The sequence below is a fragment of the Gadus macrocephalus genome, chromosome 20, assembly GCF_031168955.1.
Source record: "Gadus macrocephalus chromosome 20, ASM3116895v1".
In the NCBI taxonomy this organism is placed as follows: Eukaryota; Metazoa; Chordata; class Actinopteri; order Gadiformes; family Gadidae; genus Gadus; species Gadus macrocephalus.
Window position 1 is genome coordinate 15,889,140 of NC_082401.1, and position 26,543 is coordinate 15,915,682.

Below are 26,543 nucleotides of genomic sequence, written 5' to 3' on the forward strand. Positions count from 1 at the left end.
TTCTCCTGACGCTTTTTCATCTGCTAATGGGTGTAATTTAAAAATACTATTACACCACTGGATCCCAAAAGCCCTTTAGTGTAAATGTAATGAAATATGCGTCGAAAAGTGAACGAGTTCCATGGGAAATATTATTAGGTCTCCCTTCCCGAAAATTACAGAACATGCTGATTCACACATTGCTATATTTAGGTTTGGGTAGTCACATAAGGTAGGTGAAAGAACTCTCTTTACTTATTAAATTAAGGCACAGCAGTGTGCAACAATATCATATTATTATGAGTCATGAACTCAAAAAGATTTGCAATAACTAAAAGTAGAAAAAATAACGACATTGCCATTGGCGCCTTTGCTAGCCGTGTAGCATTAAATACCTCAAAATTGTGCCCAAAATATGCCATAAAATGACTGCTGAAATGGATTTTGAATTAACTTAAATAAAGATATTCTGTAATCTTGTTCAATTTATATTATATTTGATTGGGTTTGGAAAATTACCTTGTTACACAATGCCACTTTGCTTTTGGGGGTCATTATGGGCTTCTTCCAATCACTGACAGCCCCATCAATGAAATCCTGGAGCGTGAGTTCTTAATCATTGATATAATATACTGATATAATACAGCACAGCAGTTTTGATAGAAAAAGGCCTTTCAACTGAAAAACGGCTGTTCCTTGCAGTGTGACCTTTTTGAGTTAAGTTGAGGGAGGGAGGGAGGGAGGGAGGGAGGGAGGGAGGGAGGGAGGGAAGGGGGGAGAGGCACTGTGACCTCCTGTGTGATAATGTTTACTCATCTTGCAATGAACATTGTTAACCACTTCAAAGAGGACGGTGGAAAATGAGTACACCAAGAATGAGAGTATTTGATCACCGGGCTAGGTACAGAAACTTAACAAACGCAGCTTATGGCTCCATCTACCAGAAACAAACCGACTGCAAGCTGTTTATGTGTCCGTTATGCAAATGATTATTGGATTATGTTCTGGTTGAATGAGACTAAAAGTTGGTTTCACAATTAGGTCCTTATGCTCAAAGTTGTGACAGTAACATTGGCAACAATAAATTGTGATATCATACTTCTACCAGCACTGAAAATATGTTACAAAAATCTGCAACAAAGCAGAAAAAGCACAAAACCAGTCCAACTGTAAAGCTAATTTGTTTACATGGCTTCCTCATATTTGATTGAATAATGAATAATAAAAACACTGCACGATATATACCATAGCTCTGCAAATCTTTCTCTTTTTAATCCTTGTTAAAAGCAGTATAAACCGTACCAGGGCAGGGCAGCAACACTTAACATCAAATACAAACGGTTTCTCAATATATTTACATTCGCAACAGAATCTTCAGGAGAGCAATGACACAACTTAAACATTGTTTAATTTATGCTACCGGCTGTCCAATAATATTGCAGTGCATTTGGTATAAACCTGGAATTAAATGAGCATTCTGGCACGGGTGAGGGTCTGGGAATTGCTTGCTTTGATTGGTTGGTTGGTTGGTTGATCGGTTCGGTCCCTGAAGCCGGTCCCAGGGTACTTAAATCGCTTGCGTTGAATTCATTTAGATTCACAACAGATGTAAAGCCTGATGTGTCGTCCTAAAAATAAAATAATGAAATCTTTGAGTAAAAACAAACAATCACCAAGGAAATATAAGCACTGCATAAATATCAAGCCCAGTGCTTGCTAATTCTTGAAATATGTCCAAAGCAAGCAATCAGTCCGGAATATTACAACAAGAGGCCCGGCCATTTAATGATCCTGTCCTGTTTGTCTGTGTCTTTGTAAAGAAGGTGAATTAATTCGTTGTCTATTCTAATTTTTTTTTTAGCTTTTGTGCAAATGCAACACAAGCAACCCCAGGTCACAAATAAACCCAAAGTAAAATGTGTTCCTCTCTCGATGCACTAGATGCCTTGTCAGTTGGAAGTTCACTGATTAAAACTATTGTACTATCCCTTGTTGGGAGCGAGGTCTTTATTGGGCCTTTTGTACACCCACCCAGAATGAGCTTGTAAAATAAACAGCTCCTAATCAGGTTTCAAAAAAGACCCTACAAGCCAATGATAAAATATAAACATAGCTTTTGCATTCAAAATTATATTCTAGAAAATTACACTAATTTTAAAGATTACAAAAAGTGAAAAGACTGAAGCCGACATTGAAGGAAACTGGTCTCCTCTGGTTGCTATGCTCAAAGTGAGATGTCCATATCAATCGAATAGAAAGCTGCTCTGGGGTGTGGATGTTTACTCTTCCTCTCATAGCACCCCTTCATATATTTCCTTAGAGATTCAAGGAGCGGAATTTGCAAGGTGCACACATGGGTTCAGATGGCAATATGGTTGTCCTGAACTCATCTAGGAAAGCTGGAGCGTGTACTCAGTGGGCAATAAACCTGCCAACTTTCAGAAGTCCATTGCTTTTCTGACAGGCCATTGACAGCTCCCATCCTCTCTACACACCCAACAGCAGCTCAACTAGTTATACTGCTGCTTTCAATTTGCCGTCGTTATGATATGATAAGTCACATGTGAGTGCTGGAAGTTAATCAGCAGGAAATACAAGTCACAAATAACATGCAATCATCAGACAAGAGCTGTGAATGTATTAGTCACCACCATCTCAAAGGCCGTTGAACAGAGAAACAACGCAGTGTGCAATTATAAAATATGGTATTTTGTAGTGGAAAGTTCATGGTAATTTCATGTTATCACATTTAAAAAAAAAAATTCGCTGACAATTCACAACCTCAGTGATGTAAAGACGCCCAGTAACAGACTCTGTAGAAACACAGAGGAAGATTGTTCAAAAAGGGGTAATTTCAGAGTTCAAAGACTGTTCTGATAGACGCAGCGTCCACTGCGCCATTCCCCTGCATTTTGAGATATCGATGAAGGTCAATCCTAAATAGATCCACAGGCCTTCGTTTGATGCAAAGACTTGAAGCTAAGCCTAGCTTTGAGGCACTGGCTGACAAGAGATTTACTCAGCAATGATAGAGGATGGGATAAACACAATAGACGTGCCACACGTTTGAAAATTATATCTTTATTTCCTTAACAAGTTTGAGCTCAATAAGGTCTTCAACGAAATGAGATGCAAGAAATGCTTTATTTAATACACAGGATTATCGACCAATTGTCATTGAATGCTACGTATGGACTTGCTTGAATTTTTACTCTCCCGAAATCAGTGGATGAATAGCAGTGACCACTTTTTGCGAACAATGGGCAAAAAGAACAGGAACGCAATGTCTGCTTTGTACAATACATGACATTGTATTTAATTGCATTCACTGTGGTCCGCAACTTGCCCTTCACGCTTCAATTGGCAATTGTAACGAACTGTGTTTTAATATCACTGATAACCCTAAGACTTCATTATCTGAATGAAACAAAGGGAATTACATACTATTTTATCTTTTACAAAGAACTTTGGCTGTCCTTAATCTTGCAAATGCATTTTCTTATTTTATCTTTCTTTAGTTGTGATTTTAACTAAAACATACTACTGAGGATAAGATATCCAAGCTCTGCAGAGCCATAAAACATTCTTTTAAATTCATACGTATTTGGACACGTTGCCAGACTTTGTCAAACTTGATAATACTGCGGCATATCAATCCTTTTTTCAAAGAAAAGTAAGTAAACTACATTCTTTGCAAGATATAACTCAGCCATGTCACCTTTTAACATGCACCGCAGACATCAAATTTATGTTTTTCTGGCACCGAGGTGTCTTCAACTGTGATGTGACTGAACTGTGCGAACTTCCTGATTCTTCACTTAAGTGACAACCTATAAACCGCCTCAGCTCCGCGGAGCGGGCGTGTGAGCCGCACTCCCACCAGCCGCACGCAAGACATCCTTTTTAGAAAATATTCTTTCAAAAGGGAACTTATTAATCCTTTATTACTCAGGCAGCGTCATTATTCATCCACAGAGAGAAATGAACGTGCTAATTGCACAGCAAGTGGGGACTTTTGTTTGAGAGGCGAATCCATTTTCTAAAATACTTTTTTTTGGGGGGGGGGGGGGGGGGGGGGGGGGGTGAGAGTTTATGAAGTGAGAAATAGAATGAATGGTAAGATTAACTTCAAACACTTTGTGATATCAAATGGATGCTATTGGCTCTTTGAAAATATGGCTAATATTAACTGAGGAGAGGCAAAACCAACCCGAGAGCAAACCTGTGTGCTCAAGCAGGGAAGAGATTGGCACTCATTTGCACATATCTCCTGCGGTGGATTTGTTTACACGTGAAGATTTCGGTCCGAATCAACTTTAAAACAACTCATTGATTCTTTTTCTTTCACCTCGCTGAAGAAAGTAATCTATTTCTCTTCTCTTTACATCCTGTCTCATGCACACGGCTAAAGTACAACCCATTGCCAGCAGGGTACATCCTTTTTTTTCCCCTTGCCCTCTCATTGAATGATGAACTGAATTTAGCGCATGACCCTCGTGTAGAAACTCTGCGGAAGTGAAAAGTAATGAATGTGCGGTATAAATGGCTACTGCACCAAATGCTGTGAGGACAGGCTTGTTCTGACAGCCTACCTGCAATGCAATTTAAGTCGCACACGCTCGTGCCACAGCAGAAGACAAAGAAAACTAAACCCAACTAAAGCAATAAAGCAACTTCCAAATTCCACAGCGGTGTGAACACTTGGAATTCATTATTTACCGCACAGCTCCCGGCGATCACATAGTCATGTCACAGCACACACATCATTACAACGGAGATAACAGTGTGGAGGTTGTCAACTTAGGGCCGATGATTGATTGTTGTGTGGGAAGCATGTATTACTATGCTAACCGCACCGGCACCAGTAACACCTAGGCCGTGTTTCTCTCGGCATAAATTACACAATCGGAATGCCACAGAAATTGGTGCCAAAGATTATGGATCCAGCTCTGTATATATATATATATATTTTTTTTATTATTATTATTTTCCTGAGGCCAGCAGGAGTAATGGATCTCATAACGAGATAGGACGGAGGTGTTAAACACCTGCATCCAGGTGACCTCCAACACTCGCCAAGGGCGTAACCCATCAGTGTCCGTCTATCTGTCAGTAGTATAATTTCCACCATGCCCGGCACCTTCTCGACGGACAGACAGACAGACAGACGAGATATGGACAAAAACAGACGGACGGACGGACGGACGGGTCCAAGGCTTCCTACCTTCTCGCCATGAGAAGTGGCGGTCCCGGGGGAACTCGATGTCGGACTGGACCACCTGGGTGGCGTGCAGAGACAGGAGCAGCAGGAGCGCCAGGTAGCTGCTGGGGGCTCCCAGGATCCGGGAGCGGGCCGCAAAGCCATGTTCCAGAACCATAGTCCAGCCCTTTGACTCTGCTGCCTCTCTTACTCCTGTCAGGGGGGGCAAGGATGAATTAATCAACCCGCAGACATAGCATAAGGGTGTAGGCTGGCGTAGTGTGTGTGTGTGTGTGTGTGTGTGTGTGTGTGTGTGTGTGTGTGTGTGTGTGTGTGTGTGTGTGTGTGTGTGTGTGTGTGTGTGTGTGTGTGTGTGTGCGCGCGCGAGACAGAGAGTGTATGTGTGTGTCTGTAGTGTGTGTTAGTGTGAGTGTGAAAGAGACAGAAGGAATGTGTTTATGTGTTTATGTTTGTGTGTTTATGTGTGTGTGTGTGTGTGTGTGAGAGAGACAGAGAGAGTGTATGTGTGTGTCTGTAGTGTGTGTTAGTGTGAGTGTGAGAGAGACAGAAGGAATGTGTTTAAGTGCGTGTGCGTGCGTGCGTGCGTGCGTGCGTGCGTGCGTGCGTGCGTGCGTGCGTGCGTGCGTGCGTGCGTGCGTGCGTGCGTGCGTGCGTGCGTGCGTGCGTGCGTGCGTGCGTGTGTGTGTGTGTGTGTGTGTGACAGAGCACTGTAGTGATGCATTAGGTGTCTGGGTGGGACACAGGGAATGGATCACTTGCATGCTGCGTGTTGCCTACCATTCTTTTGACTTGAAATAGCAGTACACACAATGGCATCATGATGTGCAAGGAGGGACCAGGGAAAAAGCGGCCATAATGCGTTTATATCGCTGCCGAAACCGTGGTGAAATGTATAACTACCTGAATCCAAGATTATACTACAACAGAGCATCGGGGTATGAGAGAAGGAACAGTTGGCGTAAGCATCGCCCAATCATACTGTACACATAACATAACATAACGAGCCATGTTTGCTCATGCACTCACTGCGAATGAGGCAAGCACGTCCAAACCGCCGGAGCTCCCAATATAGAGCGAGGAAGGCAGCTGCTCAGCCAGAGAGCATGGTGGCGGCTATAGGGCATTCAAACAGAGAGCAAAGGGATAGGATCTTTATGTCGGCCCGCTAGAGTCGCGGCCGACCGCATGGCAGCGACCTGCAGGTGCGGCGGTTTAAGTGGCAACACGCTACGCAAACACAGAAGGGGTTTGCACCAGACCGTCGCACGTTAAAAACGGACACAATCGGCAATCAATATGTGCCTCACTGGCTGTCTGGCTTCCCTCCCACACACGACCGATACGCATACTATTACCCAGAGATGAAATGTTAAGACAGTACCAGCGGAAAGCATGAGAGGTGGCAGGGAGATATAGGAGGAAGAGATGGATCTCGGAGAATAATAAGGGGGCATTAGCACCTTTGTGGGAGTGCATTTATTTCCATCTCCCACCACAGTAATTCATGTCCTGGGAGCGTTTTGTATTAGTCGCGGATTTGCAAAGGGCCTGTAATTCTGCTGCATCAACAGCAGAAATTAATGAATGTGGATTCAGATCTGCCTTTGTGGAGGGGCAGCTTATCCCCGTTCATTTCTCCCCTGATTCATATTTTAGGGTTGGAGATTTTTTTTTTTACCTCGGTTGTTCCACGATTGTGCTCCATTTTCGGGCAAATGTGTGAGGTAGTGACACGCTATGCCTGCGCAAATTAATACGGGACGTTTATACAGGAGGATCGCATGTCTTACAACACAAAGTCTTGGCAATATTGCCCTCACTTTAAAGTATGAGAGTACCGGAGCCAATTTGTCTTTTGAGCTTTGAAGAACCTGTTTGCTTGTTGATGAGAGGGAGAATTCATTGTTGTCGCATGGATGGGCAGCGCAGTGTGGCGCAGGAGACCATTTTGCCAATTAACACGTTTGCTTCCTGATTGCCAGCCAACTACTCAGCCCTCAGTCGCGCCTTGGAGGTCATACCTGGCTGCACCCAAATTAGTTCCTACCTCTGGCTGAACTCACCAAAGGTTGATTGGAAGATAGCGCTGATTGGTAAAAAGGAAACAAGTTGTGCATTTATTTTTTTGGAAACGAGCACAACACGCATCATTGTGTGTAGTGCGACAGTGTTTTCGTCCAACCCTGAACATACACAGTTTAGTTGACTTAAGGCGAGACATTTTGCAAATAATGTGCTGACTTGCAAAGAATGGAGAAAAGGGGAAGACCTTTTATTATTCAAAAATGATCTATACTTCCTGAGGCTTTGAAAGTCATAAAGAGCTGACACATGCTCATTTCAGCATCGGCATCTTCCCCTGTGACCTGTCAATAAACCGGGAGTACATTACACGTCTGGAATCCTAAACAGGCTCTTTGTAGATTATTTGGGTCACGAGAATAATGTCTGTCTGCTGCAGGACCCCGGATAACCTGGGGAGCTGGAAAACTATTCTCTGGGACACACCCCTCGCGATAGGACAGTAACAGGGCCTACTCCCATATCTCCAGTGCTTACCTGGGACTCACAAGGAGAAAGACAGCAGCTACACCATCAGCCAACCGATGATGTAACAGCCCACATTTCTGATGTTTGATTGGCTTGTTTTCTTTCCAAGGACGTAAAAGCTGATCAGAGCTCTGTCTAATCCCCATGATTTCTTACCAACTCTTTGAATACAGGAGGGGCAAGGCGCGTTCCAGATGGAGAGACTGACAAAGGCATTGTATACTGGACAGGTTTAGCCCAGACGCTAGCCCTCTCCACTGGATTTCCATACAATTAAATCCTTCTCGGAGCTCGAAAACAAACTTAAAGCTATCCCTATGGTTTGTCTTATCAGACCATTTCGATGTGACTGAAGGTATTAATGCATGTGTTGGATCCAAAAGTGTAAACATATCCTGCTAAAACGCATGTCTCTTATACAATTATTTTCTCCCGTTTTCTCCTTTAATTGGCTGGCATTAACACAGCAGCGTGCAGAGAGACAGAACAGCGAGGACATGAGATGGAACATCTGGGCCTTTTTATCATTGTTTTCTGGAATTTATTTTTTCGACTTCGTGACTCAGGAAATCTCAGGAAATTAAAACGAGCCAATTATATTCACTACTGTGTCTGCGTCTGTTTGTGTGTGGGTTTGTGTTTGTATCGGTGTGCATGGTGTACCTGAACAAGATGATCGCCTATCATCCCTTTCCGGTGGTGGTGTAGGTGCAAGCACAGACGCTGACAACCGCTACCAGTAATTGGAGTGAGAGAGAGAGAGAGAGAGAGAGAGAGAGAGAGAGAGAGAGAGAGAGAGAGAAATAAAAAGAGATAGAGAGGTTGATAGGAAGAGATCGATAAAGAGAAAGTTAGAGAGGGAGATAGGTAGAGAGATAGGGGGGGGGGGGGAAGAGAGAGAGAGAGAGAGAGAGAGAGAGAGAGAGAGAGAGAGAGAGAGAGAGAGAGAGAGAGAGAGAGAGAGACAGAAAGTGAAAGTGAGAGATAGAAAGTGAAAGTGAGAGAGCGAGGGTGAGAGAGAGCGAGCGAGATTGTGCAAGCAGGGAAAGTTAGCGCGTCTCCCTAGACGTTAGGTTTGCAGAGCGGATCCACAAATCATCCGGGCCGGGCCGGGCCTGGCACCCAGAGCCTCACAGCGGGGCTGTATTCCTGCAGAGAACCGCCGTCGAGGTACCGGGAGCGGTGTCACGCACGCACCGTCACCAGAGCGCACACGGAGCCAACGACAGCGGCGGACTCACTCAAGTAGACGCCAACCATCCGTACTCCCTGGGGGGTTCTGAGGAGGAGAGAGAGAGAGAGAGAGAGAGAGAGAGAGAGAGAGAGAGAGAGAGAGAGAGAGAGAGAGAGAGAGAGAGAGAGAGAGAAGAAAAAGGAGAGACGGATAAGGCTAACTGTTGAATTCCACCCTGGTAGCGTTGACATTTGCCACCGCTGGGACGGAGACTACCATGCCCCATGCATGCAGACCCGTCTGTTTCTAAAGACAAATTCTTCTTCCAACGCTACAATGTTTACAGGTGGGCAGATAGGATGTACAGCCACCACACCGCTACGAAGAGTAATGAGTACCACTGTTTGGATGCGAGGGGGGGGGTCTTCGTGAAGATGCATGGCCCTCTGGGGGCCCCTTTGGTTTTAATACGCTGTCGCTATACGCAGGTTCTCGGGTACAATTTGGCTTTGATTTATCACATGCTCTGCTCTCCTTCACGTTACTCGATGGCCATTTACCGCAGCGTAAAGATCTGCTGTCGTCTCCTCTCTGCCTCCTATACATAAATATTTTGTCCTCATTATAGACATACTATAGAAAACTAAAGTAGGCTGGTGTCGTGTGCATGCATGTGTGAATGCAAGTGTGTGTGTTTATTTGATTCTGTGATTGGTGGGGATGCCATCGGGTCCGGTAGGGGGGAATGCAACAGTGCATCACTCAGAGTTACTGCTAGGAAACAATTCACTTGTCTGTTAATGTTGGCAGGGACTTAAAAACTGGACCCTGAAATGAAACCCAATCGTGTGTTTTTGTGTGTTTTTGTGTGTGTGTGTGTGTGTGTGTGTGTGTGTGTGTGTGTGTGTGTGTGTGTGTGTGTGTGTGTGTGTGTGTGTGTGTGTGTGCGTGCGTGCGTGCGTGCGTGCGTGCGTGCGTGCGTGCGTGCGTGCGTGCGTGCGTGCGTGCGTGCGTGCGTGCGTGCGTGCGTGCGTGCGTGCGTGCGTGCGTGCGTGCGTGCGTGCGTGCGTGCGTGCGTGCGTGCGTGCGTGCGTGCGTGCGTGCGTGCGTGCGTGCGTGCGTGCGTGCGTGCGTGCGTCAGAGTGTGTAAGTGAGTGAGTGAGAGAGAGACAATGTGTGCGTGTGTGTTATTGTGTCTGAGTGACAGTGAGAGAGAGAGTGTATATGTGTGTTTGTGTGTGTGTTAGTGGGGGTGAGAAAGATAATGTGTTTGTGTGTCTGTGTGTGAGAGTGCGTGAGTGTGTATCAAAGTGGTGTATGTGCGCATAACGGTTCAATGTTTTGACAGTCTCTCAATTCCCAGGGCCCACTATTACTGATTGCTATTAACATCACCCACTGCTCTGCTTTCCCACAAGCCCCTGCTGCTCCTCCTTCTCCTTCTAAACACACACACACACACACACACACACACACAGGATCACACGCGCTGTCTTTTTATCCCAGGCTCCCCGGCCGGCGCCCTGTGATCCACTCCCTCCATCGACTCTCCGAGCCACACTCCCAGGTAAGTCCCCCACGCCCCCCCCCTGCCACCTTATTTCCCAAAGGCGTTTAAATGCACTGCCTCGCACCTTCCATGGTGGCTAAAATAGGCTTGTCCCTTTTGTGACAGCAGCACCCCCCTCGACGCCTCCACCCACCTCCTGTTCCCACCCCACTGCCGATGGGCCACTGCGGGCCGAGAGGCAACCCACCGGCAGAGAGTTAGTCAAAATGAAAAAAGTAATTAAGGATTTTCTTTTCTACGGTGGGCTGCAGCGTGGCTGGGAGGGAGGGGGGGGGGGGCTTAAACGGTGACCACCTTCCACGCTTCCAAACATGTGTTTTTGTGGGCCGGGAATAAGTTTTCCCCCAGCCGGGACTTTCGTCTTCGATTACAGTGACTCTGTAAGGAAGTGTGTGATAATACTTTTTTACCAACGTGGTGCTTTTCACCGCTTGCATCACACTCAGCTGAATGATTCAGTAGCTATTGTTTGCGTCACCGACTGATGAAATTGCCCCAGAAAAAAAGGAAACTAAAAGTTTTTGGGGGGTATAAATGACTTGACTATCCATTTCACGGACCCAGGCTGAGGTGAAGTTACCTATCAGCCGAGCTAAATAAATCTTAATTTTACCCCCCTCTGAGAGCCTAAGGTGACTCCTCTTCTTCTCCCTGTTTAGTACCCAGAACCCGGACCCAAGCCTACCAGCAGAGGGTATCTAAACCCGAGAAGCAACTCACTGCACTCCTGCCTAGCTTAAGCATTGCATTTCCATCTCCTTTCTTCACCCAGATAAAAGTAACTTACGCTACAGATGCACAGGAATGAACGCTGCACTGGCAAATTGATACAAGCAGCTTAACAGCAGTTGCCAGGTATCTATGAGCCAGGAAATAGTAAGATCGACATTCACACACTGTATTGCGTGCGGCTAATGCTGTTTAGCAGCAGCCCATGGGCAGACAATTAGCTGAGCTCCAATCTATTCTACATTGCCACACAAGGCTTTGATGTTCAAACAGGATTTGTTTTTTAACTTAAAAATAACCTTGCAAAACAACATCTAATCATGCAGTATGGATAAAAAAAATGCTAAACGGAATGGTTTTAATCAAGAGGTACTGAGACAGACTTGGGCTTTCCTGCCATTTTAAAAACCTACCCGTCAGCACAACCATATTCCACCCATTTTGAATGTGAACCGAATACATTCCACTCCAGCCAGTAATTACAACAACAGCAGGGCTGGTGGAATGGAGGATATCAATGCATGTAACAAATTGAGTTTGGGAAACTGCATACTTGCAAAATGTTTTATTTTGGGGGGGATCCATACGAAAGAGGTTCCATAGTACACAAACTTGTGTCAAGCCAGGGGATATATGCCACAGTAGCCTGCCCTCTGTTTTGCTATTTCTGATCAGAATGCGGCAAGCAATGTGTGAGTGAGGTGGTGAACAGTATGCAATGTGTAGAGACATTTTGAAGACCTATAGCTTCTGCTATGCTGACTAGTGGTAGATAGAAATATGTTCTGCCAAGTTCAGAATCAGAAGTGAATTGTTTGTGCAGTTGGAAATCTCTTCTGGCTCGTTTGAAATGCCCCACCATCTTTCAGTGTCTGGACACGATAAAAAAAACCCTGGACCATAACAAAGATCAGAAAGATCGAATTAGGCTGTCAGATGCGTATACTTCTGCAGAAGCTCACTTAGTTTGAAATGATAAATTCCAAAGCAAATTAAACCAGACGGAGTAAATTCAACAGGAAGCAAAGACGTGGCATGAAAGGCGCTTAAATATGCACAGACGACTCAAAAAATAGAATGAGCTGAATCTATTTAATGATTCAGACGCTGGTGTGATAGACGTCTCGTCTTCGGCACACAGCAGGCCGCCTCACGATCAGAGTGGCAGTGTACAAGACAGTTGGAATGAGCAGAGAACACATTAAATCAAGCACTAACAATTACAAAGACAGAGATGTTCAAACGCGAAACGTGAAGCCAACTACCCAATGGAACGCACCGGTTTTGCCTGAGCGGTGGTCCAAGTCAAACACCGTCTGGTGGTGAAGGATAAACTGTGCCCGTGGCTTGAGGAACATCAAACAGGACTGTAGCCTCATCATGAGGCTCCGGGGCCTGCTAAATGAGGGCAGGGGCGATGGTAGGTAGCCCTTGCTCATCCGCAGCCGATGCAAATCACTTCAAAGCGCCGGTCGACGCATGCATATATGTATAACGCAGAACTGAAAATCTCCAGAATAATTTTGATCTTCAGAGATGAACTTTGAACCTCACGGCAGAGCTGTGTGTGAACGAACGATGCAACGACAGGCTGTTTCGACGGAGTTTCAACTGCAAAAGAAAAATGTAAAAGGAAAAGTCTGGAGGTACAAAAAGCGCAGTTGCCTCAGGTGAAAGGGCAGCACCCATCTCAGGAAGAATAAATACGTTAAAAGAAAGTGTCACCCGGAATTCTAATTGGTTGCTTTCCAGGTAGTTCACTTTTAGTTAGACAAAGAAACTGTTCCCACCCCATGGGAGCCAGCAGAATTCACAAAGGAGTGCAAACTGCACTCAGAGTAGACTTAGGTGCCATCAGAACTTCTTTGAAAACATGTCAAGATGCTTCCTTTACAAAGAAGACGGGAAAAGGGGTTTCCAGTCAGAGTGCGAGAGAAAGAGTTTGTGAAGCAAGAGAGAGGTTTGTGCAAGAGCGAGTCGAAGAGAGGCAGTGACAGGAATCCAGCAGAGAGAGAGAGAGAGAGAGAGAGAGAGAGAGAGAGAGAGAGAGAGAGAGAGAGAGAGAGAGAGAGAGAGACTCATCTTGCCCATCTCTGAAGTCCTTTATTTGTTGAAATAAGCTTTAAATTAAACCAACAGTTGATGTATTTTGCAAAGTTTACTTGCATTTGAACTTGACCCCATCTATGTCTATATATGTCTTCTGAGGCCCCCGCCCTAGGTATTCAGAATTAGAATAGAGGGAGTCAAACACATAGAGAGAGGGAGGGAGAGCGAGAGAGCGAGAGCGAGAGAGAGAGAGAGAGAAGAGACAGTTAGACATAGGGAGAGAGAAACAGAGTGAGAGACAGAGTGAGAGAGAGGGACAGTAAAAGAGAGAGAGAGAGAGAGAGAGAGAGAGAGAGAGAGAGAGAGAGAGAGAGAGAGAGAGAGAGAGAGAGAGAGAGAGAGAGAGAGAGAAGTAGAGGGAGAGAGTCAGAGCGAGAGAGAGGGACAGTAAAAGAGAGACAGAGAAAGAGCGCGGGACAGTAAAAAAAAAGAGAGAGAGAGAGAGAGAAAGAGCGAGGGACAGTAAAAGAGAGAGAGAGGGACAGTAAAAGAGAGAGAGAGAGGGACAGTAAGAGAGAGAGACAGTAAGAGAGAGAGAGACAGAGACAGAGAGACAGAGACAGAGACAGAGAGAGAGAGAGAGAGAGACACACACAAAGAGACAGAGGGACAGAACTGAATCATTGCTATACTGCGTGCCAAAGCCGTACTAATAACGCGTGTCGCCCTGTCACAAAGCCACCTGGATCCGACAGCCCTCAGCTAGCATCCCTTATGGAAAATGGCAGGTTAATGGACTGGGAGACCGCTGTCACTGAGAGAAGAGTGTGGGAAGGAAATACACAAACACACACACTTACTCTCTGGAGGACAGTGTGGGTGGTGGAAGGGAGAGGCGAGGTGATGGAGAGATAGCTGAGGAGAGATAGCCTGGACCACTCAAGAGTCAATTAAACACGGCGGAAATACAGAAAGAGGATTTGGTTAACGATTAAAGCCGGGCTTTGGTGATAAGTGAAGGACTTGCGAGGGGCTTACTTTTCAAAGTGGGATCCCGTTGAAAATAAGGTTGGCCAAGAAACGATGACATGATAAACATGTTTATGAAGTATTATTACACAAAGGAAAAAGTCCTCATTAGGCGTCTTTGTTCAAAGTGAAACAATTAAGTGGCAGTTGATTGTTTTCATGACCGAGACGAGGTCTATGAGACCTCATTTCCTTAACGGCTGTGTTTTAAAAAGTGCGACAAGCATAATTTGAGTCTTCAAAGGCAGGATACGAACCCCCGCATCCAAAGGGTAATGTATTATAAATAAGGCAAAAGTAGAACTGTTCGCTGCTTGAGGAGTGTGCAACGAGCACTTGCCGACGAGAACATTACACGCTTAAAACAGCGCCGTTTTGCACAGAGCGATACAAAAGCAAAAGGTCATAGTTCAGGCATAAATGGATCATTTGTTCTCTGGTGAGATTGAGTCATCGAAAACATTGTGATTATACTTCCTACGCGGTGCCAGTGAGCTTCAGAGCTTGATCTCTACAGCGGTGGCCTGACCTTTTTAAAGGGCTTTGCAGGCAGCACACAGATGCACAGCTTACTGCATGCTATCCTGTGATGTAGCCCCGTCACCCGTTGCTTGAACCGGCAACACAGCAGGATATTACGGGAGTTTCCGGTGTGTCTCAGTCCAGGATGAGTTGAAATGTAGAAAAAGAAAACTAAGAGGTAGGTAGAGGAATCCGAAAGATAAAGAGCGTTCAAACTGTTCTGCTTCTACTGTTTACTCAATGTTAAGGATGCAATTAAATCATTCAATTGTTAATCAAGAAAAATCTTTCATACGTGTTCAACTATTTATTATTAGAGGGCATTTTTGTTTTTGTGTTTAACCGAACCAAGGTTGCCATACACACACACACACACACACACACACACACACACACACACACACACACAATAAACAAGACGAATCCAATAAAGTAAAATAAATTAACGACATAACCATTTGGTCCATTGCCGATCAGGCTGGGCTTAAAGGGGGGGGGGGGGGCTGGCTCTCAGACGGCCCTCTTGTCCGTTCAGGGGGCAAGAGCACTGCGGTGGGAGATAAGGAGCCGGGGACAACTAAGAAAGACCGGGGCCGAGAGTAAGAGCAGACAGAGACTCTGTCACAGTCTGGACTATCAGAAGGCAGTCATGGGTGGAGAGGGGCTGAGGGGGGGGGCTAAGGCCAGCTAGCTCCCCCACGCCGCCAACCGCTAGTGAGGAAGGGGACTCAAATGGGCGGCTTCCTCTATTGATCTCTCTGTTTGAATGAGCGATTTTCCAGATTAAACCCTAACCCTTCATCGATCCGATCCACCTGCCTTGTGTGGCCAGTTGCAGGCCAAGTGGTTTTCCCCGTAGAGCCCCGACGCGGACTAGTCTGAAGTTTGTTATCGTTTCATCACACATCATATTGCACAATCGCTGCGAAAAGTTTAGACTCTGAACGGAAATCCAACAGTAACTACGCTAGTCTATATACACCCAGTTGGTGAGATTGTTTTCATTTCAAGATTAAAATCTATCACCACTGGTACACTGCAAAATAAATCCCTAGAGTCGGTTTGAAAAGGTTTTACTTTGTGTACTTTCTATGGTTAAACCAACTGGAAATCTGTCTGTTTGAATAATGTGCGATCGGTAGTTGATATTTATTCTTTAAAAGTTCAAAGGGAATTTTCGAAAAGGGTTGTCTGGAGAGTTCTGCCTCACACACACACTGTGGGATCACGCCACGTAAACCTCGGCCTGGACGGGCCCGAGGGACCGTGAAGGACGGGGTATACCACCCCCACCCACCAGCCGGCGACGGAGAGCACCTGGACCTTCCCCCCAATCAGCGGGATGGGGGACACCTGGCGGCTGGGAGGAGGAAGGCCCGGAGCCTGCATAAAAGAGGCTACAGACAGGAGAGCAAGGGGGAAAGGAAGTGCTCGTGTCCGCGAGAGAGCCTAGAGTTCCACGGAGGCCCTAGAGGCCCACGGAGGCCCTAGAGGCCCACGGAGGCCCTAGAGACCGCGTCTCCTTCATTGTATATAAGTTGATTGTTAAATAAATGCCTGTAATGGCTTATCCCGCACACAAATGTGTCGTTCATCCGTGGAACCTGGCCCAATCGAGTACTGGGTTGCCACAACACATATACACACACACATATGTGTATACATGTGTGTGTGCATATATATATGTGTATACATGTGTGTGTGTGTGTATATATATACATACAAATATACACACACACATATATATATATATATATACACATATACACAGACACACACATATACACACACACACACACACACACACACACACTCTCTCACAATCTCCCATCAACACTAGCACGCAATGAAATAAAAATAGTTGAAAACTTTATGCATGTAATCAGAGTTAAAATTAGACAGAATTTGAGGAGCATCACAGAGAGGGGTTTCACAGTGAGGGTCGTCCACACTGCGGGCGGCCATTGAAGTTTGGATAGGGGACAGCAGGAGACGAGAGCGAATGCTTTTCATGGGTGCTGCACAAAACACTTTGGCAGCCCCCTTCATTGTGTTGACATCTGCAGAGCCCTCTACAGAGGGTAGTTGAGAATGATGGATATTCTGACTATAGGCAGAAAAACTTTGACTTTGGAGATTTCAGGATAGCGCTTTGCCAAACATGAGCCTGACTAATTCAGTCCGCCGCGTGGGCTGACTGTTTGGGACTCACTGGGTATCGCCGGCTCTTGTTTTCCTGCACTGCCTGTTATTAATGTGGCGTGCTGAAAACCATACTCCTGGGAATGGCATCATTAGGACTTGACTTGGATGAAGGTCAGGATTCAAGAAAGGGTAGGCCAATTTAGTGCCCTGATCACCTCAAACTAAAATGGTTCCGATTGTATCTTCCTCCAACAATTCCCTCAGGCGACCTTTACAATGCAAATGCTTAACACATAAAAAAAGGTTGTCTTTCAGTTCAGGGGCATTCTCAGAGAAGGGAATACACCAATGGAAAACAACAACCAGGCAGGCTTACAGAAGCCCATTAGAGACAGAACCTTGAAAACACACACCAGACCTTTGGATTAAAGCCCGGATGGAGCAGAAAGGATTTGAACTAATCTTCTTCTATTTCCAGAGATGGGTTTTTACCACGATAGACTAACCAATTATTGTCCATTGTTGATACAGCGGTTTAGTAGCTAATAATAGTCCTATTTAAATGTGTTGATGTTTTTGTCGGCCAAAGCCATACGCGAGAGGACTTTAAAGTTGTGGCGTGTGAATTTTACTCGCCACTTCCACAGGTCTTTCAGCAGTCCTTTTTCCTGAACATTGTCTGCAGCGGCAGAGATGCACGACGGGCAACGCTGTTCGAGGTCAGTGGTCACGTTGTTTGGGACCACCGTGATTTCTTGGCTAACAGTGATGAATGGTTTGCGAGACAACCCATCCGAGAGCCATTCCTCCTGCACCTGTGAGCCGACCGCCGTTAGAAAAAAAGCTATCTCGCTGAGACCGGCAGCCCGTCCCGGTTCATGTCAAGCTGTTGTCCACCCTCTGCCAGGCCTCAGGCTGCTCTGAGAAGAAGGAGCTGGCACCCAGCGAAGGGATGTCCCCATCATCCTGTCGCTGTGCCATGTGCGCTGATCAGCAATAATTGGCGGTTGGATTCCCACGCAGCTTGAGTGAAACGGTCAACATAAAAAAAACACAACATGCAGCCCAGTTCCCAAATGTATGATCATTTCGTACTGATGTACTGGCATGATGTGGAGCGTTGGCCATTCTTAAGGGACGTTCTCTGTCACATGATCAGAATCTCACAGTTTTTATGTAATGCTAACATGATGCCTGACTTGGTCGCTCTATGTGGTGGCGTGGGGCTGGTGCTCTACATGACGGCTAGCTTCTCTGGATAGCTTGAGAATTACATTTTAAATCCATGGCAGTTGACGATTGAATTCTTAATCCAATCAACACACACACACACACACACACACACACACACACACACACACACACACACACACACACACACACACACACACACACACACACACACACACACACACACACACACACACACACACACACACACACACACAGGCCAGCCTGGTTGGTTTTGGGCCACACCCTAGACTTTCTGAAGGACCAATGACTGACAATGTCTGTATGCCAGGGGCGGCTGCTGCATCGACGTGCCAGGGCCTGGGAGATAGTGAGGGCATGTGGTATTCTCCACTCTGTAGCCCAGAGATACGGTCTCCCGCTGCCCATTGATGTAGTTAGAGATGTAGACCACGGGCAGCACCAGCAGGCTCGGGCCACATAGATGTGATTTGAGATTGGGAAAATAAAGAGACAGACGGATTTGCTGTTTTGAAAAAAAAAAACACAGATAACAGAAGGACTTAATGAGGGGAAGAGACAAGTTGGACGTGGGGGTTTCATTTGTTATATTTTTATAGAGATTCACCGCTGAGGAACACTGTAAAAATGTTACATATATATATATATATATATATTATATATATATAGAAGTAGACTTCATATTCTGCTTCTGCCTCAGCTCCGATTTCATTAAGTCAGCCAACCGGCTGAGCAAACATCAACAACGGCGCCATTAAATCATCTTGCAATATTATCAGAAATGAGTCTCTTCCTCTGGTCGCTTGTTGCATGTGTTTGAAAACGTCATGTAACTCATCAACACTAGACAATCTTTATTCAGCAGTGTCAAATAAATGCATCGCATGTCCATAATAAAACACCTGAAAAATGATTTTGTATACGTCCACAATCCAATTCTGTATATGTTGAAAAAAGTCCAAGGCGATAATTAAATTCCAACATTTTGACTCAATCACACTTTTTTCTTTGCGAGTATGCAATAAATCACATTCCTTACATTAATAGTTAGTCTGCAAACAGATGGGCAGCCCATAGAAAATTCCAATTTCTGAAAAAGAAATTCAGTTTCTTCCTTATCTCTGTTTCCTTTGTGTAAGTGGAGTCACCTCGCCAGCAAACAACCATCAAAGGAGTCCATCTAAATCAAATTCCTGTTAGCCAGAGAGAGAAAAAATGAGAATAAAGCAACTTATTTCAGTCCAATACCACTTGCTCTCTTTCCTTCCAATTCATAACCCTCTAGAGGCCCGTGTCAAACATTTTGAATGAAAACACTACTGTGTTAAATCAAACGGTCCTGTTGGCGAGGATAAAATAAATACAATTAAAGAGACAGTGTGCTATGTTTGCTTTGAACTAGGTCTTTGTGTTAACTCATGTATCACACACCCCTAGAAGTCCTCAATGGCTTACCATGAAACATAATCGTCATGAACACAATGTTAAAAAGGTTTTGTGCATGTGCCTGATCCGTTTAACACACCAAACAATCAACACGGTGGTCCTTATTATCGGCGGACACTCTGGTGTCAACCTGCCTTTGTTGCGATATCAAACCCCCGACAAAACATGCTCTCAACACATGGCCAAACCGCCACCAAATAAAACCAACCATTCAAACAAAATCATTACTTATTTATCCACAACAAAAGATAATATTGTTAGAGGCTAACCAAGACACATTCTCAATCGCTTAGAAAAGACGGTTTCTTTTTTATTAACACCCTTAAAATGTTGTGCTGATTTATCGGTGCCTCCCCTGGTTACTGGAATTGGACCGTAATATATGGGTGGTGTTAAGGAGATAAAATGTGAGCACATTTACCCTGGGGCCAATTCTGTCAGAGTGTAATGATGCGACTAAACTCCACCTCAACTTCTCCACCTCAAGTTTTTTTCCCCTCATTTAATTAAGAATTTATTGCTTGTTTTATTTTTAAATTACAGTTGCTTAATTATTGCTAATCATATCTCATCAATGACTTATTCCTAATATAGTTTTTGCACTTTCAATTATTTTGGTAATAAAAGTAGAGGGAAATGTAGATAAAAACCTGTATTAATTGGCTATCACATTGTAATCCGTACTCCATGGACCCAGGATTTCCCTCTTCAACCTGAGGTCTTGCATTACAGTGCATGTCCTTGCCTCAACCCCCGATCCTTTTCCGAAGGTACTATAGGAATTTTTCCCCATTTTCATATATGAACCTTGAGACTACAAAGTTGTGCAAATCGCCTTTCTTCTCAACATAACTCATTGTCAGAAGCAAGGCGAACAGATACGCTCATAAACCGCCCTGGGTTAGCCATACCAACCTGGATCCAAGACTCTGCATGCAACGAATCCCGAGTCATTACAAGCACCAAGGGTCCTGAAATGAGGTAGGCAACACTGTCTTCATCATTTACAGAACCACTCAAAAGTCAAAATGTACATATAGATATGAGGATCCTTGTTTGAGGATAAAATAGCAACTACACTTAAAAGTGGGACAGTATTGTTCTACATTACTGCATCGGTTATCCAACGGCAAGTTGTATATAGAACTTGATCAAAGTTAAGTATTGACAAATAGAAGTAAATCCCAGACTTCTGTAGCTAAGCCTTTGTAAGTCTTTTTATGTTACAAAAGTTAAGAGAATGGGTGAGATTACACCGTCAGTGGCAAGCCAAACCAAGTGATTCCACCACGCTGTCAGTTTCTGACTCATAAAGCCTGCTCTCTGATCTCACACCACTGATGGGGAATATCTTTCAATTCCCTCGGCATCAGCGGAGCTCTGCGGATAATTCAAGGTGCTTTGAGGTGTGGGCACAAAGACAAATGGCGGCATCGGCTTTCATTTATGCCGAAAACCTCTCAGGAGGAACCACGAGAATAGCGCCCCCCGTAAAAGGTACTTGTTTCATACGTCTCTGGCTTCCACAAAGAAAGAGACCCCGAATACTGCACATTAAGACCCGTGCAATAGTTCCTCCGGCAGCCAACTTATTCATCTGTGGGAGTTGCCTTTGTATCTCGGTCAATCATATGTTCAAAATTGGCACTCAGTCTCTCCAAATTGGCACGACACGTAATATTCAAGATCTTACCAGACATGAGAGAAAGATATCGAGGTGGCCAAGATGAAAGAGTTATGGGAATAGTCGTGAGGGCTAATGCAGAATATTACCCACTTAGAGCTTGCGGTTGTTAGCAGACAATTTCCAGACAATTGCCTCTGAAATTGATGCGAAAACCACGAGCTCACGTTATCTCTCACCCCGGGACCATTGCTAATAAATTCTAGGGCAGAGCAATAATTCAATATTGTTTATCGTCTCTGAATGATATCCCATCATCAGGAAAAAAAAAGATAGGCCATGGCTAGTTTTGGTAGTCAAAGTCAAAGATGAGCAGATGCCCCAAAAATCATATTAGGAAGGGTTTGAATTAGTAATGGATAGAAAAGGATGGGAGTTATTCTTTTGCAGGAATTCCAACCTTGAATGACCTTGAATACATTGCTGGATAAATGTGATTACTGGGTGAAATCTAGCCTTGTTAATCAAGGTTTCACATAATGCTGGTGAGCGTCACGCTGATTGGAGGAACTGCACCTTGTTGTTTCCATGGCCTCTTCAACAATCACATCACAAAGTCCACAGTACAAGCACCTTACTGCAGACTTTAGTGAAGATATACCCGTTAACGAGAATGTACTATACAATCCCCAATAGTACATGGATGCTTCTCAATGTTTTACTACGGTGTAGAAATTCAAAACTTTCTCTTCGATTCAATCATTATAAAAATCGTGTCAAAGGGAAATACTTTTTGCATGACGCCGTAAACACGAAACTAATACTCAGCCATTAGTGTTGAGTGGAGTGATTCTAAGGTTACTTCCACAGGAAATCCAATTACCCATATGGCAACTCTCAGAAATATTTACTCTGCTACATGGCAAAGGCCTAGCCAGAGTTCCTTGAGGCGAGTCAACACCACAACCTCCTCATTGTTGGTTATTCGAGAACACCCGCTGGGCGCGCGCACACGCACACACACACACACACACACACACACACACACACACACACCCTCTTCCCAGTAGGTAACTAAGTCAATTTGTATCCCCCAGTGCAAAAGGTGCAGCTGATTGCTTTAAGTTTTGCACAAACCCCTATGGCAGCAACCGTGGCTGCGCAGCGCCCCTCAATTGAATCAAGGCCTCGCGGGCCTGGCAGCTGTTCTTCTTGGGACGCATCGGGCCGTCGTACTTAATTGAAGGGTAATGGTCTCGACAGCAGGCAAGGTCAGACAGGGAGAGGCCCGGCCCAACTCTGGGGGGGACTGAACGGGACGCACGCATCCGATTTCCAAACGGAATATCCCGTCCTTCTCCACTCACCTCTAAACCCCCTACACCCAATCGCTGCCAAATCTGTATCATTAAAAAGAAAAAACACAAATTGACTCCATGGTGACAGGGCCCTGGCAGCTGTTGCCGCGACGACCGTCTCCGGGCCGATGCGACCCGTCACCCGGCGGCGGAGTCAGTTGGGTTCCCTGAGACTTTAAGCTCATTTGACTGATTAAAGCTGCGGCGTTAAGACGTAAACCTGCTATCAGACGAGGGATCGAAACAGTGTCTCCGAGTGACTTAATCCAGCTAGTTTCTACTATTATTAAGCCCCGGTCCTGCCTGTTCAAGAGGGAATGGCCACGAAGGGGAAAGGACTCAATAGGTAGGTCTCTGTGACACAAAGCCATTTATTGTCACGATAATGTCAAGGAATACAATATTTTTTATTATCATTATTATTATTATTATTTATTTTAATGATAGCTGAGGTCCATTACAATAAAGCATGAGTACATTTATGTACAGTTATGATATCAGACACCTTAAACTTGGTAACTTGGGTTACTGGGTTATCTTTTTACCATACATTACCATATAATTTTTTTTGTTCTTTGGGAGCATGTAGGGGCTGGGACTCTTTCTCAGGGATGCCTGCAGATAGACTGCAGACATTTGGGTTCCGGCACTCCTACCAAGAGACTATCGAAGCACTATTAAAGTGTCTCTAGATTTAGCCTAAGTATTAAATCTCAAGCATGCGCCCATTCGAAACAACAAGATCAGTCTGAGACGATCCAGGCTGAATAAATAAAGCGCGCTGGACTACTATTACAAAGATGCTGCGTGATGGAACCAGGACCCGACCACTATCAACGTTTATTGGCTAAAGTCACCTTGAGACTTCCACAGCACTTCTGATGCAAGGCAAACACCAAATCCTGACAATGCAATTAACATGAAAAATGTGAAAACAAGAGGTTAGGTAGCTGCTTCCCTACACACACACACACACACACACACACACACACACACACACACACACACACACACACACACACACACACACGCAAGCAAAGACACACACACACAAAAGCAAACGCACACACACACAGGCACACAAACAAACACATACACACGCTTGTGCGCACGGCGTGTACAACAATACTTCAATACTTATCTTTAACTTCAAAATAAGTGCTCTGAAGAGTGTAATTACACCACCAGCCGATTGGATTTTACCTTCCCTTCACCCTTCTGACCCGCAGGGTGACTGAAACACAGGCTCGCTGGCAAAGGACAATGCAGCACTTAATCAACTGATTCGAACTCTTGATAAAGGAGATTTTTTTCCATTAGGGTTTGAAATACCTCTCCACTTCCTGAGAGCGTATAGGGCTCCTTGCGGACCCTCATACCCTTCTCAAGGAGACCTCCGCTCCTTAATGAATGAACCTCCTGCCGAAGGCGGAGGAGTCAGCAGGACATTGCAGTGGGAAGTGAAACCTCGCTGCACAGTGAAAAAGCACAGGAAACCTGTGTGAATCTTAAACAAGAAAGACTCTCCGGAGAGCAACTTGACGGACACCTTAATAAGGATAAATATCAATAGACCTGCTTACATTTTCAAAGAAATCTCTATTCAGAACCCTATCAAAAGGAAGAGGCCGGGGTAGAACTCCAAATCCAGCTACTGGTAATGGTCAACTTTAGTCTAAAGCTGAGTAAAATATATTAGGAATGATTGTAACCAACCCCAGCAAAGTAAGCTCAGGTCTATTTATATCCATGCCCCAAGACCACAGTGGAATATAGATGCGTACACAAAACAACCACGAGGGGAACCATTACAACCACAGCGCAGTGGTGGGCAGCATGCTAAAGAGCCACCGGAGACCAGCAACGTCAACAGTGCCTCAGACAGCGTCTCTGGTCGGCGCTGCATCTCCGTAATGAATCCTTTATGAAGACCCTTGTCAACGGCTTACCATGACGGCTCATGTTAGTGTCGTGTTGGAATAAATTAAGCGAGGAATCGGTGCTTCAAGATTGACACGCCACTGGCAGCCTGTGATGCATGGCTAACGAAGACAACGGGCCACAGAATAGCGTGGACGCTCATCTCATTCGCACGCCTGCGCGGCGTGCGAATGAGATGGTGATTGAATGGGTGCTGGGCGGCGGAGTGGCTGGGGTTTGCCTGGATTTGATCCACAGCGGCACTCCTCTTCCCCGACGAAGGACGCCTGTGCATCGACACCTGCGCGTGTTTTGTGCACTATGTAAATGCAATCAGATGTGTAACCGTTTAGTGAACACACTGATACAGAGCAGAATGTTTTAGATTAAAGCGATCCGGGGGAAATGATTTCGTCAAGCTCTGGTTGCTGTTTAATAAACATTGGTGAGGTAAGAAATGTTTAATTATCACGTCGCTCGTATTTCATTTCCAGATGTGGAAATCCAAGTTTCGGCGTGCGAGTCTGTCTCCCAGAGCCTGCCCAGCCTCAGTATTTTAAATCAACCATGTGGGCTTTCTAATTGACACAATCAACAGGTACAACCCAGAATTGAAAGCAGCTGTGCCAGTACATTGGCTTGAGCAAATGGAGCGGCAAGACGTTTACTTTTACGATAGCCTTAAGCCTCAACCACCACCAGCAAATCAAAACAGAAATAACCGTCTGCAGAAATGTACAAGTTCCTGGCGAGACTATTTATGTTTAAGTGTTTATCATAACGGCGGGACTGAGGCATACACAGCATCAGCAAATTGCACTAATTAGCGATTCCACAGCACGTCGTAAAGATGTACTTCACCTACCACTGTCTCTGTGCCCCCAAAGCAATGTTTGAGGTTCGCTGTGAACTACAGCCTGGTGTGGTTTAATCTTCCACTAACCTGTTATTGTTTTACTTCTGTACAAATTCTATCTCAAGGTTCTGAGATTTGTCCAAAACCTGTGCAGCCAGCATATTTCCTGCATTTGAAGAGTAGGGGATTTATTAGAGTTGAATATAGCTGCAGCTGCAAAGTCAAGGAGGATCCTTTTTGATGTGTCCCTTTTAATATTTCAGTTAAGATGTATCAAATATTAAAATAATATTTCACTCTCATGCCTGAGCTCCCGTCATGTGTGAAAATGTGCTGATAACATAGACCTTGGCTACCGAAGATTAACAGCATCGCTAATTAACAGCAAGTCGGAATAACAAAGCTCCACCAAACACTACTCAAGCACACACAACACGAGTGGCATTCCCAATTTTGTTGTATAGGTGACTGTACAATGACAATAAAGTCTATCTTTATCTTTATCTGATGTTTGCTCAAAAATACAACACGGTTAAATTTGAAGAAAAATAAGGTATTTTGGGTCTACTAACCGAATACAGTATGAGACCTTTCACAGTAGAAGGGTCTAATTATTAGAGACACATCACTGGTGCAGGGGAAACAGTCTCACATTGTGTGTGCGCGCGTGGGTGAGCGCTCCATTTTTTTTGGGGGGGGGGGGGGGAGCCGTTGCAAGGAGCGAGGGGCGCTTATCTGATCTGTGCTTGCTTCCCAGATATCGGGCGGGCAGGGGGGGGGGGGGGGGGGACTGGAGGAGAGGCAGGAAGGCAGAACGTAGGATTTTTATTGAGCATTCTGTCTCGACGGCAAACCCAAGGCAGGCTAGCGCAACAAAGGCAGTGGCCCCGGCGTGGCCGAATCCAATCAAACGGTCGAGGGGCTGACAGCTCCAATCAGTCAGCAGATGATTGTGGCTCTGCTCAAGTTGGGAGGTAACTTACGAAAAAAGGAAAAAAATGGAATAACATAACTGTGGTTTGGCCCCCTGGTTCGATGTATGTTTTCATAGACGCAGGGCGAAACACGGCGACAGCGGAGAAATCACTCCGGGAACGATAATGAAGAAAAGAAAAAAGACGATGGAATTGGAAGGAAGAAAAACTAATCAGCCTTGTTT

General features: G+C 45.1%; 1 protein-coding gene across 1 annotated transcript in view; it reads right to left on the minus strand.

Moving 5' to 3' along the window:
* The window catches only part of thsd7ba (thrombospondin, type I, domain containing 7Ba), a 143,733-nt gene that overhangs the window by 103,447 nt on the left and 13,743 nt on the right, over window positions 1-26,543 (minus strand). The window contains 2 exon segments of the mRNA XM_060039918.1: window positions 5,204-5,392; window positions 8,414-9,029. Coding sequence (XP_059895901.1) covers window positions 5,204-5,357 — 154 coding nt within the window. The 5' untranslated portion in view covers window positions 5,358-5,392; window positions 8,414-9,029.